Raw genomic sequence first — 19769 nt, 5'->3', positions numbered from 1 at the left:
GAAGTCCGTCACCTGGCCCAAGTTTATTTGCTTATTCCTCTGTAATTATCAAGTTACCTGCTGTGTTTCAGGCTCAGTGCTAGGCTCTGGGGATACAAATCAAACAGGACAGACAGGGTCCCTGCCCTGATGGAGCTGAAAGCTGAGGGGGAGAGATTGGGAAAAGAAAAAGTAAAGAAAAACAAAATTACTACACATGGTGAAAAGGGCCATGAACACACATCACTCGGGAGCTGGGGGAGAGCCCAGGCTCACAGGCACTCAGTCTGCCAGGCCCCTGCCCTCCTGCATCTGTACAAACCCTGGGCCTAGCCAGCAGGTCGGTGTTTGAAGAGCCAACTCTGTGGAGGAGACCCGGCCCCTTCACAGTCACTTTGTCTCCACACCACCTCTCCAGGCACCTAGTTCCCCACCAACCCCACTTTGCTTCCCCCATAGCAGGGAGGAGGTGGGCCTGCCCTGGTGGGCTTCTTCCAAAACTCCTCAAAACCAGAAGAAGCCTTGTGGCACAGAGAGATTTCTTTACCTTAAGTAACGTTTATAAGAAATGTCTTGTGTACCCCCAGAGAACTCGTCCATAGCACAAGAAATGCCGACTTGAGAAACCAAAGTTTGAGTCTGTAAACTATCATTCCACTTTAATCACTGCAGAAAAGAAATTCAGTTCTGGTAATTGATAAAATAGTTTTAAGTTATCGTGGAAATGAAAACCCAAAGTTTAAAATGTGAGTAGGACTCCCTGTGGGTTTGCCCAGTTGGAGAACCTCCGGCTCAGGGCAGCGTGCCACGCTGTGCTCTGTGTCCATGGGATCTCGATTGGTGCCCTGGCCAGAAGGAGCAACTGCAGTATATATAGCACGTTGTCATTCAGCGTGGTTTGGTCTCGCCGTGCCCGTGTCACACAGGGCTGGGCCCAACACCAGGTACACCCAGGCCAGGCACCACCATAGATTCATGAGGCTCAGTGCCCAGGAGTGATGCTCTCAGGGCCCCACAACTGCCACACACACAGGGAGTTCTATAGCCTTGAGGTTAAGGCATAGAGCTTGGGAGTGAGACCGTCCTGATTGGAAGTGTCCATTTTACAAAATGCTTCTGTAGCTTCAGCTTCCTCAGCTACAAAAGGAGGCAAACGCAGCACCTAGCTTTGCCCATTGTGGAAAGAATTAAATCAAATAATACCAGGAGGTGCTTAGCCCGCTTCTTGATGCACTAACAACAAAACCCATTAACAAGTAGTGAGCGCCGCATAAGGGCCAGGCTCTGCCCTAAGAACTTTCCAGATACTGACTCGTTTACCCCACACGACAGCCCTGGGAGTGGGCTCTGTTTTCCCCATGTCACAGATGACATGTAACCAAGTCCACAGTACAGGTGAGGGAACAGCGGCAGTACAGGCCTAATCCCCGAGGGAGATGGCAGGTCCCGCTGGCTGCTGCTGTGGGCAGTCACTGCTTCCGGCAGCGGGGACAGTGCAGGGAGGGGGCGTGGGACGGGCTCTATGAAGGGGAGCGGTGTTTCCCTCATGGAGAAGAGGATGCCTCATTGGCAGAAGCAAAGGCAGGGAAAGCCCTTGGGGATGGTGGGTCTGTGAGCTGGGGAGAAGGCCAGGCTCTGCCTCTGAGAGGGTTGGGGGCTGGCAGGGCATCTGACGGGGGTGGAGGGGGGTCATCCCATTCACATAACTTGCTGGATGAAGTGGCTTCACCCTGTGTGCCTCAACTTCCCCATCTGTTAAATGGGCACAGAGTGGTTATACACGCACCTCACAGGGTTGTGGGAGGATGAACAGGTTGGCTCAGTGGATTGCATAGCTCATCACCTGGCATGGAGTGAGAGCTTAGTCAGCGGGAGTGTTCATTGTTCGTAGCTATCACAGGGCTGCCCTTGTGTCTCTGGGTGGCCATGGATGAGAAGGAGGTAGTGCTCATGGCCAGGGGCCCATCAGGCAACAGTTGGCAAAGTCTCAGAGAACAACGCTGAGGCCCTAGACCGAGGCTGTGAGTAATGAGGGGAGGTGACAAAGATGGAAGCTTGCAAGGCCACCAGATGGGGACCAGAAGACTTTTCGCAAGTCAAATGGCCACTACTTGAGGTGATTTGAAAGAGCTTCTTCCCTTGTGGACCCCTGAAGGCCAAGTCCAGTGTGGAATCCCACCTGGGCTTCTGTTGTCCATTTACCTGGTGCCTCATGCCAGGAGGTGGAGTGCATTGGAGACCCCCTCACTCTAAGGAACTGCCCTGGGTTAGGCAACTAAGGGGAAGGCCCGGGGAGCCAGAAGCCGTGAGAGGGTGTCCAGGCCATGTGGGAATGCCCACTGGGCTCCCTGGCCACATCCAGGTCACTTGCCCCACCCCCAGGCCCAACTAGGGACAAAAATGACTCAGCCCCTGGACAGGCCTCACCAGGGACAGCTGAGAGTCAGCCCCCAGGCTCCAGGGAGGCACTCGGTCTAAAAGTAGGGTCATGGTGCCCAGGCCATGTATAGAAGAGGACATCTCACACTGGCTCCTTCCATCGTAGCCAGGAGTCCCAACAAAGGCAGGGGCATAATAAGGGAGTGTAAGGAAGGGACCTTCAGACAGGTTATCTCCTTCAGCCATCCAGAGAATTCCATCCTTAAAGAAGAGAAAACTGAAGTCCAGGCCTGAGAGTCTGCATGAGAGCATGTGCTCTCTCCCCACACGCCCCATCACGGCAAGTGGCTAAAGAGCCCTTGCCCTGGGCCACTCTTCCCTGGGTCAGAACCAAGAGCCAAAGCTGGAGCCGGGACTCATTACCACTCCCAGTTCTGAGAATGCATTTTGGGGCCCCCAGGATCTGAAGAAGGGCACAGCTTTGATGTGACAGGGTGGGGGGTCTTTTCTGAGGTCTTGGTCAAAGCAAGCATGTGTTCATGAAAGAAGGCGGCTTCTAGTGGCTTAGAAACAAGGTGGTGGGAGGAGGGGGTGGCAGGGGGCACTGTCCTTTGAATAGCAGCCCCAGTTCATAGCTTTAGGACACCAACACCCTGCATCCAGGAAGCTTTTTTAGGAGAATCATATTTTAGAATTATTTCAGGACACAATGTTTTATCTTATTGGGCCCCCACCAGTGATGTAGGTTGATACAACCAAGAAAAATGCCACTGAGTTCTTAGTAAATCTGAAAAAAATGAAGTTGGGTCATGAGGACACCTGATAGGCTTTGGTTGAAACCTACAAAATGATTCCTGATAACTTTTCATAATACAATGTCTGTATTTTCCCAGTAAAAAAAAAAAAAAACAAAAAAAAAAAAACAAGAACAAGACAGGAACATTAGGGGCACCAGGGTGGCTCAGTGGTTGAGCATCTGCCTTCCGCTCAGGGTGTGATCCCGGGGATCAAGTCCCGCATTCAGCTCCCCACAGGGAGCCTGCTTCTCCCTGTGCCTATGTCTCTGCCTCTTTGTGTTGTGTGTGTCTCTCATGAATAAATAAACAAAATCTTGGTGAGGGGAGAAAGAGCACAAATGAAAGAAATGCAAGTGTTCCTACAGGAGCGGTGGGATGGAGGATCTAAAGCAAGGCTGTTCAGAAGCTCCCACACCCAGTGCCGATATCTATTCATATTTGCTGTGAATTTTGTCCTCACTGAACAGTACTTGGTGAATACCCACCGATGTCTGGAACCAGACGGACCCCGTTCTCAGCAAGGCTGAGTTAAAGTGATGTGGGTCCAGTTTCCCAGTCCCCATTCTTGGGTGCCCCATTTCGGAGCCAGGCCCCCAGCCAGGAGGTTGCCTGCCATCCCCAGGAGCCGGGGTTAAATCCTCACGGTGACACCCCCTGTGAGTGGAACTTAGGCTCGGTCCCCAGTGACCCAACCATCCCTCTCCCCCTGGAAGCCGCTGAGGGTCTTGAGCTAACCACCAGCACAGCTGGTATGGGGTGGCGCTCAAGAGGCACAGGTGCGCACTCGGGGCTGGGGCGCCCGCATCCTCTCTCCCCCCTGGTCTGTGGTTTACGGGCGTTAATCCTGTCCTCACTGCCCTCCATCCTCTGGGGAAGCTGGTGCTTGTGTCTTCCTGCCTCCCCGCACAGATGCTGCCCGTCTACAGGAAGCGGGCGTTGGCCTGGGGCCACCTGCTACTCTCAGGACCACTCCTCATCCTCTGTCTCTGCTCTTCTCCCTCCCAGATCAACAACAAAGCCTGCGGCAAAATCCCCGTGCCCCAAGGAGTCGCGCAGGACCAGGACAAGGTCCATGAACTTGTCCTCCAAAGCGAGCTGGGTGTCAAGCTCTTGCAGGGGCGAAGCATCAAGAAGGCTTTCCTGTCCCCTAGAACGGCCCTCATCAACTTTCTGGTGCAGGACTGACTACAGGAGGGCGGCCTCTGAGGAAGGAGGGGGCCTCCTTCCCACTGCTGCAGGGGAGGAAGGCTTGGGAGTGTGCTGGCCCGGGGCGGGGGAGCAACAGATGTCCTCGTGCTCTGACATGGGCTTGGGCAGTGAGCCTGTGTGGCGGGGCCGGTGCAGGGGTGAGGGTGGGTGTGGACAGAGGAGGAGGGCAAGCAGGGGCAGAGGGCTTGGGCAACCGCTGCAGGTGGAGGAAGCCAGCTGACGCAGGTGAAGCCACCAGAGGAACTGCTGGGTGTCCCCTGGGGGTCTACAGGAAGGCAAGAAGAGAAGCAAGTGAGAATGAACCTGGTGCCTCTTGGGCAGCCTGGGAGCTCTGACTCCTAGAAATTGTGCTGCCTTAGGCACACCCCGGAAACATGAGGGTAAACTGAGGACCCACACCCGGCACAGGAGCAGTATGGACAGCCAGTGTTAAACGGGTGACAGCTTGGGCATCAATGCAGATGGTCTACTCACTCTCACGCTGGACGGGGGAGCCATTTGGATCGTGTCCAGATGTCCAGTGTGTGGCGAGCCCGCTGCAATCTGCAGAAGCTGCTCTGAGCCTGGTCCCTCTCTGCAGGCGTCCCCGCTGCCGGGCCTGCTCTGCTGCTGACACACGGGCTCTTGGGCGAAGCATGGCTTCCAACTCCCCCGGGATGTAAAATGTGCTGCGGCGTGAAGCAGAACCACGCTGGTTCTGAGCTCAGCTGGTGCCGATCCCAGGCCCACCGCAGCCCCATTGGGAGGCTGCTCATGTGGGCCCCAGATGGCCCGACGTTGCTGTGCCCCCAGCGCCTCTCGTTAGCCAGAGTGAGCTTGCCCCAGGCGAGTGGGCCGATGCCACCGAGCGCTGCCTCCACGTTCGAGCCACCACTGCCGTCTGGCTGCCAGCGAGGTTGTCCGTGCATTAGGGTAATCTGGTTTTATGTGAAGTCAACAATTAGGTGCTCTTACCAGAACTGGCCTGAGCCACTGATGAACGCTTATTGGGGAAGTGGAGGAGAGTGCAGCCATTCTGCGCCCCTGAAAATCTCTATTATTTTTCCGAAGTAGCCTCACATGTGGCTACAGCTTAGCAGCTAACAGATGACTTTTTTTTAACGCAATAAAATGTTTGTCATGTATGACTTTGGGACATATGTGTGATCTTGCTATAGCCACCATATTTCCAATTCTAGGAGTTAATCAGGAACAGATTGAGGTGCTCCATTGTCATCAGAAGCACCGGCTCTGGGCCTGACTCCACCTGGAAAGTCACAAAGTGAGGTGTGTGCCGGACTTCCAGAATGCCATATACAATGCTGGTTCAGGCCCCTTAGCAACAGCAGCAGTTAAGTTACTGATTCTCAACTTAATACAGCCTGGCTGGTCCGAAGGTAGTGAGTTATCTCAATTGATTGTTCACAGTTACAGATCAACTTAATACAGCCTGGTCCCCATGCCCCGAAATTCCGATTTAATTACTCTAAGGTGTATTTGGGCCTCAAGGAGCTTTAAAAGCTGCATGGGTAATTCTAACCGGCAGCAAGTTTTGAGAGCCACTGGGTTAATTGATGGATTTGAACCGTAATGTCTAACGAGCCCGTCCTCTTCCTATCTTCAGCTTCACTGAGAGGAGTCTGGTGTAGGGACCCAAACATGAAGGAGGAAAGCTAGGAAAGACGAGGCCCAGAATGGGAGGCAGGACCGGAACTCCCCAGCAGGTGCTTAGATGCTCCCGAGCTGACCTGGGTGCACACAGTCCCATTCTACAGCCTGTGTAGGTTCAACATAAGCTAGTGGATGAGGATATTTGATACAGGGAGGGAGCCTCAAGTGTTTTTGCTTGATTGTCCTATTTCTTCCTAAAGTAAGCTGAGTAGCCTGGAACCTGTGACAGGGTAAGGGCAGGGAGCCCTTGATCTGCACATAATCTGGCCAGAGCAATGGGCCATTAAAGCCTCAAGGCTGCTGGGCTAACTGGTCTTGCCTTTGGAGAAGTTTTCTTCAAGAGGATAAACCTTTGGAAAACAAGAGCTCCTGGGATGCCTGGGTGGCTCAGTGGTTGAGCATCTGCCTTCAGCTCAGGGCGTGACCCCAGGGTCTGGGATTGAGTCCCACATTGCACTCCCTGCATGGAGCCTGCTTCTCTCTCTGCCTGTGTCTCTGCCTCTCTCTGTGTCTTTAAAAAAAGAAGAAGAAGAAAACAAGAGCTCCTTGGTACTACTGGACATGGTTGGTATAAAGGAACAATGGAACAGAACGCTAATCCCTGGGGGCAGGGAGGTGGGGTGGGGAATGATCTCAGTCCTTTATTAACTACTTTGATTAGGTCAAAAACTGGACTCAACAGGTTCCCTTGCATTATGTCATTTAACTCCCACAGAAACCCTAGAGGGGAGGGTATTAGCCTCATAAATACGAAGAAGCCTGGGCTCTGAGGTTCAATGATTTGCTCTGATTCCACAGCAGAAAAGTAGAACTGGGATCCAAACCCACATCTTCTGGCCTCCGAATCCCCTGATGCCTCCCTACTGTGTTCGCCCGTGCCCCCGGCCGCCACCCCGTAACTGGCCTTATGCAGGGATGGAGAGTGGCTGACGGTTGTGAGAACATGGTGTGGCTTCCATAGGGCTGGAGGCAGAGGTTGAGGCCAAATCAGTGGATTGCCCAGGTTCACGGGCGATGGCAGGGTTACTGCTGTCAAGCGAGTGAGTTACGAAGCAGGCTTACGCATAGAGGAGGCGGCGCCTGGGAAGCCCCATGACAGATGCCACTACAGTAGGCGCCAACTGCCTGCCAAGGAAAATGAAATTGATCTCTGACACCCTGAAACAATAAATGAGCTGGAAAAAAAGGCTTAGACATGTTTCCTCCCACCCCAACTACACACCCTTGGGGAGCTGATTAAGGAAAATAGGGTGCAGCCAGTCAATGGAAGGAAAAGCAGCCAACCAAAGATGGTTTATAAAAAAAAAAAAAAAAGTAATGTGACGTCTTTCTCATGAATAAATCAGAATATTTACACAATGTGATCCTGACCTGATAATTTTTTAAAATCCTGATGATTTTTTAAAATTCCAACCAACCCTAACCTTTACGCAGAGAGGAGATTTGCCCACAAATCATTGGTTGGGAGTCCTACAAGTAATTTATTCCTTCTCTACTTTTTTGCATATTCTAACTTGTGTTGGCCATGCAGTATTTCAATAATGGGGGAAATATATCAAAATGTGCAATTATGTGAAGATCCAAATGAGCTAAAAGCCTGTCCCCCTTGTTTTTTTCATTTTTTTTCTCCTGCAGTAGCTAGTTGCCAGTTAGGACATGCCCCAACTAGGAGAGCATAGGTTCTTTGTTGTATGCAGTGGAATCTAAAGAAGTGAAAAGCAGCCCCCTAAAGCTGTTGTTTGCAGCCACTCAGTGTGGGCAGGTGTGGGAACCTCCTCAGAATCTTGCAGCCTGAGGACAGAAGAACAGGAGGTAACATTCCCTTCGTGGAACTCTCCTGTTCCCAGTGGATAAGCCAATATGGTGGCCAAGGGCGTGAGCTCCGGAGTCAGCCGGACCAAGGTTCTGTGTGACTCTGTGACGGAGTGACTGTGTCACTTGAAACCTCCGTGACCTAGGCAAGCCCTGGAATGTCTCTGATCCTTACAGGAGTAAAAATAATGCCTTGGGGTATGAGGATAAAGTGAGAGAATGTGTGCAAAGCACATGGCACGGAACAAGCTCGCGATAAATGAGAACGCCTTATTATGAGTAATCTTGCCTGAGTAAGAATAAGCTAATGGTCTAGAATGGGATTATCTTTGGTCAGAAAGTAGGGAACATTTAGAAAAATATGCATCCCAGGCCTGTTGAGGAAAAAGATTTAAACTGTAAACTTGGAGGAATTTTAATCCCATTGGGTAGAATCAGCCCTACTATTTGGTATTTTCACCTCCTGTCCTGAAACCTTTGTTTTATCCGCTTCCTTGATTCCATGCCTGCTGGTTTGTTTCTTGGAGCTTCATCTAGGTGACAGTGATCTCTCTGGTGCTGGAGACCCACTTTTCTTTAAATGGTAGCCCCACCACAGACAGCCTGCCAGGGGCCTGGGAAGCTCCCAACCTTGTTCTGGCCCCATTGTGGCCATTCACTTTTGTCCCAGGACACACTAGATTGTGACATGGGGAGAACAGAGCAAGGGACAAAAAGCCAAGAGCTGGAAACCATACGTGTGAGCCTAGCCTCAGCCCTTCGATCAAGTCTGGTTCAGGTGGGGTGGCCTGCCTAGGGCATCCAGAGTAGAAGTTTTCCCAAGTGGCCTCTGCGCCCTTCCCTCCACAGCAGCTATAGGAAAGAGAGCCTGTGCTGTGCTAGGGGGTGCCTCTTGACAGAGTGGAGCAGCCTTGGCTTGGGGTTTACCGATTGGTGGGCTGAGGCTGCTGGGGGCAATGGTCCAGGGTGTGAGCTGGAGGTTTGGGGGCACACAGAGAAGTCCACCAGAGACCTGGCAGGTCTTTCGTGGCCCAGGGGCCCCATGGCAGGCCAGTGCTCAGGCAATATGGCCTCCAAACCCAAAGTGGGGTATCAGAAGTTTTCATTTACAGGTGGTTTGGCTCCTGAACTAAGCCACAGAGGAGGGGTTATGAGGTCACTAGTGCCCACGGACATGCCACAGCGAGCAATGGGCCTGCAATACTCCTGCTGGGCCAGGGTTGGTCACCACAGACCACAGGTCAGAGAGGGCATGGTTCCTACACCAGCTGGCCTTCCCACCAGCTGCCCTCCTCAGCCTTCCTCCTCCTGAGAGAGAAGGGAAGGGGCAGCCACACTTCCAGGGTCATTTTTTTTTTCTAAAGATTTTATTTATTCATGAGAGACCCAGGCAGAGGGAGAAGCAGGCTCCATGCAAGGAGCCTGATGCGGGACTTGATCCTGGGACTCCAGGATCACTCCCTGAGCCAAAGGTGGACGCTCAACCGCTGAGCCACCCAGGCCTCCCTCCAGGGTCATGTTGTGCGCCAAACGCCATTGCAGAGGCTTTGTCACTACTCTGGAATTCGTACATCGAAGCAACAAAGTAAAAATTATGACCCACTTCCTATAAATAAGGACAGAGGCCTAGAAATGTCTAGAAACCTACCTAAGTCGTCCTGGGTCTGCCTTTCCTGCTCCTGCTTCCTCTGCAGCACCAACCTGCCTACCTGGGAGGCAAGATGTGGGATGTCTCGCGGCGGGGGTGGGGGGGGGGAGTATAGCCCATTTCTTGCTCTTTCTATCCAGAGAATTCTAAACTGGAGCTCTGGCATGTTGTGTGGCCCTGCAGACTTGTCGGGCCTTGCAGAAGGGGGCTGGGCTTTTGTGCTTTAATCTGTCCATCACTGGCTGCGGGTCACTTCTGGGTGTGGAGGTGAGAACTTTCTAGGCATCTGGGGACCCCCTTCCTTGGCTCAGGGAAAGTCTCCCAAGATGGGGCACAGCTGAGCCCTCAGCAGCCACCCTGCAGAGCAGCTGGGAACAGCCGCCAGCCTGTGAAGAGGATTGATCGGAGCACCCACGGCGACCACCCGGAGAGAGAAGGCGACAGTCCAGGCCCGAGGAGCAGCGAGCCTGTGGGTGAGCAAAGGCTCGAGACAGCAGCCAGGCTCGGAGAAGTGGAATGCGGCGGGATGGAGTCTGAACAAGCCCAGCCGCCTCTGGCCTCCTCGCGCCAATGCCGCTGGCTCCCGGGCGGTGGGTGAGACCGACCAGGAGGCCTTACTGTCCCCCTCCTGCTGGTGACCAAGCTGTGGCTCGAACAGGCTGGGGCTTGCTTGAGACCGTGACCGTAAGTGACGAAGCATCTTGCCTCTGCTCTGTGCCCAGTCCACTCGCAGCACCCCTCCCCTCCTCTGTAGGCCCAGCCTGGGGCTCCCGGCAGCAAAATTCAGCTCAGGACGGAAATCCCCCCGATGCACGAGCCCCACGGCACCCTGTAGGCCAGGGGAAGGCACAGGGTAGACAGAATGAGAAGGATCTGCTCTCCCCTTCTCCCTGGGAGGCTGACGAGCAGAAACATCTGTTTCGTGGGCTGGGTCCCTGTCCGACCCTCCGAGGGTGGGCGGCTAGAGGATCTCATCCAAGCCGATGAGTTTGGAGATTGGAATCTGGGATGACCGACAGTGAGCAAGGAGGGGATCCCCCCGAGGGCGAGTGGGTGGGTGGGCGTTGCTGGTGCTGGCGGGAAGGGGAGAGCCTGCAACACCCAGGGAAAGGCCAGTCCTGGGGGCAGAGGCCCCAGATGCAAGGGTGGGGCCGCTCCAGGCTTCCACTGTATCTTGGGGCCACCCGCCCACATGGGGGAGGAGCGCAAGGAGAGTGAGGCCCTGCAGGGGAGGTGGTGGCCAGGCCTGCTGAAGTCACCCAGCTGGCCTGGGACCCAACACTCATGACTCACCTCCCCCAGCCTCAAGCCCTGAACTTGAATTTCCGTTCCTGTCGGGCCTCTGGAAGAGCGTTGCCCATGCCAGACATTCAGGGTGTGGGAGCCCCAGTCTGGGATCCCCTACTACCAGCAATGATAATATTGACCATTTATCGCGAACCAATTACATGGCAAGCCCCGTTCTGACGACTTTACCTCCGAAGGGGCCTTGCTCATTCCACATGGGAGAAAAGGGCAGAGCCGTGATTCTGACCCTGTCCCAGCAAATCTCCGGATCATCCTAAGGCACCCCCACTTCCTGACCTGCGGCCCAGAAGGGTAAGCACATCCCCCGTGGCCCGAGGCACCAACTCAGCGAGTGCCCACGGAGAGAGGTCTGGGCGCTCTCCGAGCCTGGGACTGACCCCTCCCGAGGGGCCACCACCTCTGGCAGGCCGACCGAGCCTCCTCTGGGCTCCATCACGGGGACCTAGAAGTCAGGGAGTCCACATGCTCAACCCCACGTGCCGCTAGGGAAATGCCGCGGAAGGAGGCGGGGGACACATGGCCTGGGCTGACCTCAGGGCACAACAGAAGGACCTCATCTGGGATCAGAGCTTGGCTGCCCCTGGCCCCTTCCAGAGGAGACCCCCACACACACACCACTGCAGCTGCACCCCCATGGGCTGCCCGCAGGACCAGGAGAGAACTGTGTCCTGGGGAAGGATTCCCCTCCCTCAGACAGGGAGGTGATGGGGGCGCATGCAAAGGGTGTAGTGAACACTGTGGGGACTGCCGGGGAGGCAGGGCCACCCAAAGATTGATGTCATTCCCTGAGTCTGGCATGTCACCCATCAGAAGAAGGCAAGCTTCCCTTTCCACTAGAAACAGAGCCAGGGTGGGCCAGGGAGCCTTTGTCTAGGGGGGTCCAGAGGGGCCTCCCCGTCCGTGGGCAGGACACCAGGGTGGCCACTGTGCAGAAATAGGCTGGAAGAAGTAGCTGAGAAGCAGGGGCCCTGGGCCAAGTGTCACCTACTATCTCCAGTAGTAGTTATCAATAAACTTCTTCATGGTCAGTTAAAAAAAAAGAAAGAAAGAAAAGAAAACTAAGACATTAAGTTTTTTTTTTTTATTTAAGAGAGAACACGAGACAGAGCGAACAAGCATGAGCTGGGGGATAGGAGGGGCAGGGGGAGAAGCAGACTCCCCACTGAGCAGGGAGCCTGACGCAGGACTCGATCCCAGGACCCTGGGATCACAACCTGAGCCGAAGCCAGACGCTCAACCACTGAGCCACCCAGGCGTCCCACATTTTAGTTTTCTGTTAATAGCTTTACTATTATGAACTTAATATGACCCCCCGAAATTCATATGTTGGAAGCCTGTCCCTGCCAAGTAATGGTGCAAGGAGGCAGGGCCACTGGGAGGCGATGGCATGCGATGGGGTCCTGGGGGTAGGCCCCCGTGAGTGGCATCAGTGCCCTCGGAGGAATCTCAGAGAGCTCGCCTCCCTGCACAGAGAGGGGCGGAAGCCCAAGGAGAAGCTGGGGGTCTGCAGCCCGGGAAGGGTGCCGGCACCGGAGCTCGGCCGTGACGGCTCCCCGATCTCAGACATGCGTTCCTGGAACCGTGAGGAATACATTTCTGTTGTTCATAAGCCCCCCGGTCTGTGGTACTTTGTCACAGCGGCCGACACAAAGACGGCGATCACCACGTCCGTCATCAGCGAACCGGCAAGCATCCCAGGGAGTACAGTGGCCTCTCGGGACCCCCTTGGAGAAGGGCCGAGACCTCCTAGTTACCGGTTCCTCCCTTATTGCCTACAACCCCGTCCCCGTGCACCAAAGCCTTGCTTGTCTGCTAGCCATCCTGGTCGCCGTGCATCTTTACAAATTAAAAATGCCTAGAGGGGCGCCTGGGTGGCTCAGTCGGGTTGAGCATCTGCCTTCGGCTCAGGTCATGATCTGGGGTCCCGGGATCGAGCCCCGCTGAGCAGGGAGTCTGCTTCCCTCTCCCTCTGCCTGCTGCTCCCCCTGCTTGTGCTTTCTCTCTCTGTCAAATAAATAAAATCTTTAAAGAAATAAATTTTTAAGTATCAGCTAACTAATAAGTATAACATCTAAGGCCCGAAACCTCCGTGGTCTCACAGCAAACCTTGTTTCTCATTCCCAGAACTCTAATCCTGCAGAGAAGGAGCAGGGGAGGGGGCCCTGTTCTGCCCGCTCTGGCCTGTGGGAGGGACCCAGGGGCCACAGCTCCGTCATGTTGGGCTCCTGGCTTTCAGGGTCACCCTGGACACTGACATCCAGCCTGAGGGGCGGGTCCCTGGTCATTTATTCCTGCCTGATGGAGGAGAGCCTCACAGCCACGGGATGAGGGGGCCGCGGGGAGGGCAGTTCAGTCATGAGAATGGATGCGAGTCCCAGCTGACAGTCAAGGACGGGCCGGAGGCGGGGGCCACTGTGGACCATTACACATGGGGGCCCCATCCTCACCAGTGCTCAGGGGATCTCACCATCACCAGAGGCGTCAAATCTTGGGGGGCTGGGGCAGCCCGGGTGGCTCAGTGGTTTAGCACCGCCTTTGGCCCAGGGCCTGATCCTGGAGACCCGGGATCGAGTCCCACAGAGGACTCCCTGCGTGGAGCCTGCTGCTCCCTCTGCCTGTGTCTCTGCCTCTGTGTGTGTGTGTGTGTGTGTGTCTCAGGAATAAATACATAAAATCTTAAAAAAAAAAAAAAGAAATCTTGGGGGCTCCCCCCCACAGCACCCACCTGTGGTGGACGCCCTTTGTATCGTTAATAAAAGCGAATAATAATAATAATCAGGGCACCACCCGTACTGGCCGCTGTGTATCGACCATTAATTTTCTTCTGCGAGACACCGAACCGGACAAACGGCCTGGCAGGTGAGGCAGAGGACTCTGGAACTCGGCTTGGTGGGAGTCCCAGCCCTACGGCTCCCCGACCCCGAGCTTGGCGGGTCGCTTACCCTTCCTGAGGCTCATTTCCTCACCTGGGCCTGGGATAGGACAGCTCCACCTTGACGTTATTGTGAGCAGGCTAAGGTATGGGAAAAGGCTGAGAGCTGGCCAGTACTCTCACAACCATACGCTTATCACACCAAATACTAAAACCAGAAAAGCCAGTTGCGCCTCACCCAGCCTGGGCTCCATCTACCCCTCACGATTTCCCCCTTTCCACGGGGCAACCACCAGGCTGGGGGAGGGGGTGCGTGTGGGCTCTGGTGCACAGTAAGTGCTTAGCACACACGAGCTCCCTTCTGCTCCCCTCTCCCCACACTCCTGGCAACAGGTCCATTCCTTTGGGGTATGACTGCCACAGTGGGTTGCAAGTCTGCGTCTCACCCTACATGGCCCGTGGAGAGGCTTCTGTGGGGCAGCTGGGGAACGTCCTAATGCTATGTGCATTTGGGTGGTGGCACGCTCCAAAGACCAGCCTATTTTTTTCTGGGAGAGTGGAAAGAGTACAAAATGCCTAGGCTGTCCCTTCTGTAAGGTTACTGGTATGGTTGTGTAGGTTGTACACGGCACAAAGGTATCTAGTTGGGGGCAAGTGGCCAAGCCTTGTGCCCACAGGACTGACTGCCCAAAACAGGCAGTTTTTCTCCTTCATATAAATATGTTATAGAGGTGATCCATGGATTTGCCCCTCAGCCCCTAAGCAAAATGTTTCCTGCAGCACCTTTTAGCTTAGATCCTAAGCATCAGGTCAGAATGAGCTAGAAGACTGACCTTCGGCATCAGTCCAAAGTCTTGATGTGATTCCAAGGATCAAGAAGTGGTCACAGGGATCCCTGGGTGGCGCAGCGGTTTAGCGCCTGCCTTTGGCCCAGGGCGCGGTCCTGGAGACCCGGGATCGAATCCCACGTCAGGCTCCCGGTGCATGGAGCCTGCTTCTCCCTCTGCCTGTGTCTCTGCCTCTCTCTCTCTCTCTCTGTCATGAATAAATAAATAATATTTAAAAAAAAAAAAAAAAAAAAGAAGTGGTCACAGACTTCTGGGTGAAGCTTGGTGGTGCTCGACAGCTTCGAATTCCGATTCTGGCCCCAGGTGGGCACCACCACCTTGAGCAATTTGCTAAGGACGGCGGAGACGTTTATCTCCTTAGCTACAAAGTCAACCCAGCGATGCCAGCTGGTAAGTGAGATGGGCATCCTGGGAGGGAAGACCGCTGAAGATAGTCTGGGGATATTTTGTACATTGGAAACCCCTGCGCAGTCCTAACTGACGGTCTGGGGATTTCTTGGCTGGAACAAAAGTGTAACAGCTGGATGGATGATTGCCCGCAGCCTCTGGGCTCAGGCCTCAGTTCTGGCCCCTCTCGCGGGGGCTGCCGTGGGCTCAGGGTGGAGGGTGAGGCACGGGCCGCTCCCGGAGGCAACAACCCCTTGCACGTCTAGTTTGTGTGGGTTTTAAGCCTCGACTGTCCAGAACCGGGCTGAGCCCAAGGGCCAGGAGCCTGCTGGAGAGGGAGCTTCAAAGCGAAAGGCCCTGTGGGGTCAGCTGTGAGACGGCAGTGGGGAGCTACAGGGGGAAGCACGGGGGTGGTGGGGGGGCGTATTTTAAGCCTAGAAAGAAAGAGAGCGGAGGGAGCACGAGGTGATGCAATAATCAGGGCCCAGAAATCAGGGCCCATTTACCTGGATGATTCCTCTGGGCAGGAATGAAAAGGAACCAAGCGTCCTATTTACCATCACGGTGGGGCCAGAGCCCAAGGGAGCCAGGAAGGGGAGAGGGGTGGGGACAGCCTTATTGGCTCAAATACAGCCTGTTGCCTTGGTCGGTGGTTCCGGACCCCGGCTGTCCGTCAGGATCATCCTCCGAGGGCCAGAGCTGAACACCACTCGATGGTGCAGTAACGCAGAGATTGGCCAACTACGGCCCACCTCCTGTTTTTATAAATAGTTTTATTGGAACACTCCTGTGCTGAATTGTGCATATATTTGTCAGTGGCTACTTATTTTTTTTTGAGATTTTTAATTATTCATGGAGAGAGGCAGAGACATAGGTAGAGGGAGAAGCAGGCTCCGCAGGGAGCCTAACGCTGGACTTGATCCTGGTATCCTGGGAACACGACCTGGGCCGGGGCAGATGCTCAACCACTGAACCACCCAGGCGCCCTGTCTGTGGCTGCACAAAGTTGAGAAGCGGTGACAGAAACTCTATGGCTCCCAGAGGAGCCTAGGATATTTATTATCTGGCTCTGCACAGAGAAAGCTTCTTGACTCTTGGAATGATGGAAGGGGCTGGAAGGGTCCAAAAACTTGAGTTCTGGGGCACCTATTTTCTATCCAGCGACCCCAGGCAAAGCCTTAGCCTCTCCAAGCCTGAGTTTCTAGATCACTCTTAAATTGGATGGTAATGGTCTGACCAGAATGGTCTACCCAGTTGTCACTAGTATTGAATAGATAATATATTTATTATATTTCTTTATACGATTTTAATGATTATTTTAGACATTTCAGCATACAAACATAACTGGTAATAATCTTTCTTGAGTTTATTTTGTGCCACTTCACATTGTACAAATTGAACTGCTATTCCTGTCCTTTGAGCTACCTCCAAATACTTTTCCTCTCTATGCTGTAAATCCTACATAAATTGCACATTATTTTTGCTTTAAACAGCCAACAGTCTTTAAAGAAACTTTTAAAAAATATTTTATTTATTTATTTATTTATGAGAGACACAGAGAGGCAAAGACGCAGGCAGAGGAAGAAGCAGGCTCCATGCAGGGAGCTCGATGTGGGACTCAAACCCGGGACTCCAGGATCACACCCTGGGCTGAAGGTAGTGCTAAACTGCCAAACCACCCAGGTGCCCCTAAATAAATTTTTTTTAAAGATTTTATTTATTTGTTCATGAGAGACACACAGAGAGAGAGAGGCAGAGACACAGGCAGAGGGAGAAGCAGGCTCCATGCAGGGAGCCCGATGTGGGACTCGATCTCGAGTCTCCAGGATCACACCCCAGGCTGAAGGCAGCACTGAACCGATAAGCCACCAGGGCTGCCCAGAAATTTTTTTTTTTTAAGAAAAAATTATCTTTTGTATTTACCCAAACACATACCATTTCTGATGTTCTTGATTCTGACCTTTAATCCAAGATACTTTCCCTTTAGCCTTAAAGAATTATTTCAGGGTTTATAATAGTGGTCCTACTGGCAGTAAATTCTCTCCAGTTTTGTCAGCTTTTGTCTGAAAAAAATTCTTCGCTGTACTTTCACCAGAGACTTCTTGATTGACACGTTTTTCTTTCAATGTTTTAGATGCCATGCCACAGGCTTCAGGCCGTCTTCGTTTCTGATGACAATGCTTTTGTTGTTCTGTTGAAGACGGCCTCTTTCCTTTGTCTGCTTTGAAAATTGTCTCTTTAGCTCTGTATTTCAGCACTTTGAGTTGGATGTGCCTCCATGTGGTTTTCTGTTTTCTTTTTAAGACTTTATCTATTTGACAGAGAAAGCACAAGCAGGGGGAGTGACAGAGGGAGAGGAGAAGCAGACTCCCCGCTGAGCAGGGAGCTGGATCCTAGGACTCTGGGATCATGACCTGAGCCAAAGGTAGACGCCCAACCAACTGAGCCACCCAGGTGCCCTCGATATGGTCTTCTTTGTCTACACCCTGCTGAGGTTCAGGAGACTCACGGGTCTGTGTTGGGATGACCTGGGTTTTGACTCTTCCTGCCCCCCACCTCCATGTGCCGCTTCTCGCCCACCACCACCCCTTCCTCCCAGGTTCCTACTGTCTGGACAGCGAAGAGATACCCATAGACACAAGAGCAACAGGCTCTGCAAGAGCACAGCCCGAGAGAAAGACAAGACCCACAGCATGTGTTTCCCTAAAAACTGCCCAAAGTCAGGCCGTCTGGAGTGTGGGGGCATTCAATTATGGAGCCACCATGCCCCACCTGAGGGCTGACTTCTTGGGTTCGGATGACTGAAGGGCCCCCCTACCTCTGCTTTCCTTCATTGTCGCCTCAATTTGGAATCCAGATGTGAGCCTGTTTTTCAATATAGGCTTAGTGTGAGGTCTGCACATACACATTCGAAAGGAAGTAGGGAGGGCACATTTTCAGACGGTGACCCGCCGCTCCCCAGGAGATGACAGTCTCATCATGGCCTCATGCAGGCACTTCCACCTCCCCATTTTAAAATCCATTTGTGAGAGGGGTGGAGGCTGGCTCAGTTGGTGGAGCTTGTGACTTTTTAAAAATTTATTTTTAAAATTTTTTATAATTTTTTTATTTATTTATGATAGTCACAGAGAGAGAGAGAGAGAGAGGCAGAGACACAGGCAGAGGGAGAAGCAGACTCCATGCACCGGGAGCCCGATGTGGGATTCGATCCCGGGTCTCCAGGATCGCGCCCTGGGCCAAAGGCAGGCGCCAAACCGCTGCGCCACCCAGGGGGATCCCTATTTTTAAATTTTTATTTGGAGAGCAGGAGTGGGGAGGAGAGGGAGAAGCAGACTCCCTGCTGAGCAGGGAGCCCAATGCAGGACTTAATCCCAGGACCCGGGGATCATGACCTGAGCTGAAGGCAGACGTCCAACTGACTGAGCCACCCAGGCATCGGACCATGTGACTCTTGATCTCAAGATTGTAAGTTTAAGCCCCACTTTGGGTTTAGAAATTACTTTAAAATAATTTTTTTAAAAAAATCTGTTTGTGAGAATAAGCACGTGGATGAAGGTTTAACTGGGAGTGTTTCTCACTGAATCTAGAATAAATCCAGGACCCCTGACCAGCCCTAGGGGGCAGCCTCCTGCTCCCACCCTGTCTCAGTTTCTGCCCCCCTGGGAGGACTTCCCTGCCCTTGCAGAACACTCCTCACAGAGTTATTGTCTGACTACCACACTCCTCCTGCCCTACTGCGCTCCCAGGAACATGTTCTCCTCTTTCCCAGCATTTTCCACCACTTGGAATTCCCCTTGCACTTGTGTGATTGTTCCATGTGCGCCTGTCTCCCGTGAGCCTGGATGCTGCGTGGGGCGGCGGCCCATCTGCTCTATCTCCCATGGCGTCCCTGGCACTGAGCTCAGGGCCCAGCACCGAGTAGGTACCCGATAACTACTAGTCGAAGGAATGAATGAGATGCTATATGCGTTTTCCAGCTCTGCCTCGCTGGGGGATTCTGAACATTCATGAGGGGGCTGATTGGAGGGGAGCCAAGGGCTGCCACGTGCCACTTTGGGGCTGGGAAGGTACCACAACACAGTGCCACAACCTGAGTGGGTTGTTTGTTTTTTTTTTAAGATTTTATTTATTTGAGAGAGAGAAAGCACGGGTGCACACACAAGTAGGGGGAAGGGACAGAGGGAGAGGGAGATGCAGGGAGCCTAATGTGGGGTTCAATCCCAGGGCCCCAGGATCATGACCTGAGCTGAAGTCAGATGCCCAACCTACTGAACCACCCAGGCCTCCCTTGAATGGTTTAAGCAACAGAAATGTGTTCTCTGACCACTGTGGAGAGCAGAAGTCCAAAAGCAAGGTGTGGGCAGGGCCCTACTCCCTCAGAAGGCTCTAGAGGGGATCCTCCCTCACCTTTTGCAGCCTCTGGGGGCTCCGGTGTCCTTTGCTATGCTGGGTTCGGTGGCTGCGTCGCACAAACCTGTGCCCATTGTCACAGGGCATCCTCCTCCTGTGTCTCGGTGTCTCCTCCTAACAAGCCACGGGTCATGCTGGTCCTAGGACCTGCCCTCCTCCCACGTGGGGACCTCACTTAACCGGTGACGTCTGTCAACACCCTTGTTTCCAAACATGGTCACATCATGAGGCTCCAGGGGTGGCATGACTTTGGGGGAACACAGGCCTCCCGCTGGTCTCTCCCGTGGCCTTCTCCACCTGCTCCCTGTGCCCCCTTCTCCAGTGCTCCCCCTTCTCCTTGAGGAGGGGCCCTGCTGGACCAGCCTTGCCAGGAGGACAGTGGCAACCGGCCTTCCAGGCAGAGAAGGCTGGGGCTGTCTGCTGCACTCCCACTGATTTCTAGAAGCTCTAGGTGTGTTCATTTGGATCCT

At 53.5% G+C, this 19769-nt stretch overlaps 1 protein-coding gene across 4 annotated transcripts in view; it reads left to right on the top strand.

Moving 5' to 3' along the window:
* Nucleotides 1–5488, top strand: part of LARS2 (leucyl-tRNA synthetase 2, mitochondrial) — a 156033-nt gene extending 150545 nt beyond the window's left edge. For all 4 annotated transcript variants that reach the window (XM_055343793.1, XM_055343795.1, XM_055343794.1 and 1 more), the window contains one exon: nt 4161–5488. In XM_055343793.1, the coding sequence (XP_055199768.1) occupies nt 4161–4340 (180 nt within the window). In that variant the 3' untranslated portion in view covers nt 4341–5488. The remainder of the gene's footprint in view (nt 1–4160) is intronic.
* The last annotated feature ends 14281 nt before the right edge of the window (nt 5489–19769 follow it).

This window comes from Nyctereutes procyonoides, unplaced genomic scaffold (genome assembly GCF_905146905.1).
Source record: "Nyctereutes procyonoides isolate TBG_1078 unplaced genomic scaffold, NYPRO_anot_genome, whole genome shotgun sequence".
Taxonomy (NCBI): domain Eukaryota; kingdom Metazoa; phylum Chordata; class Mammalia; order Carnivora; family Canidae; genus Nyctereutes; species Nyctereutes procyonoides.
This window is presented reverse-complemented; position numbering and strand designations above follow the sequence as displayed.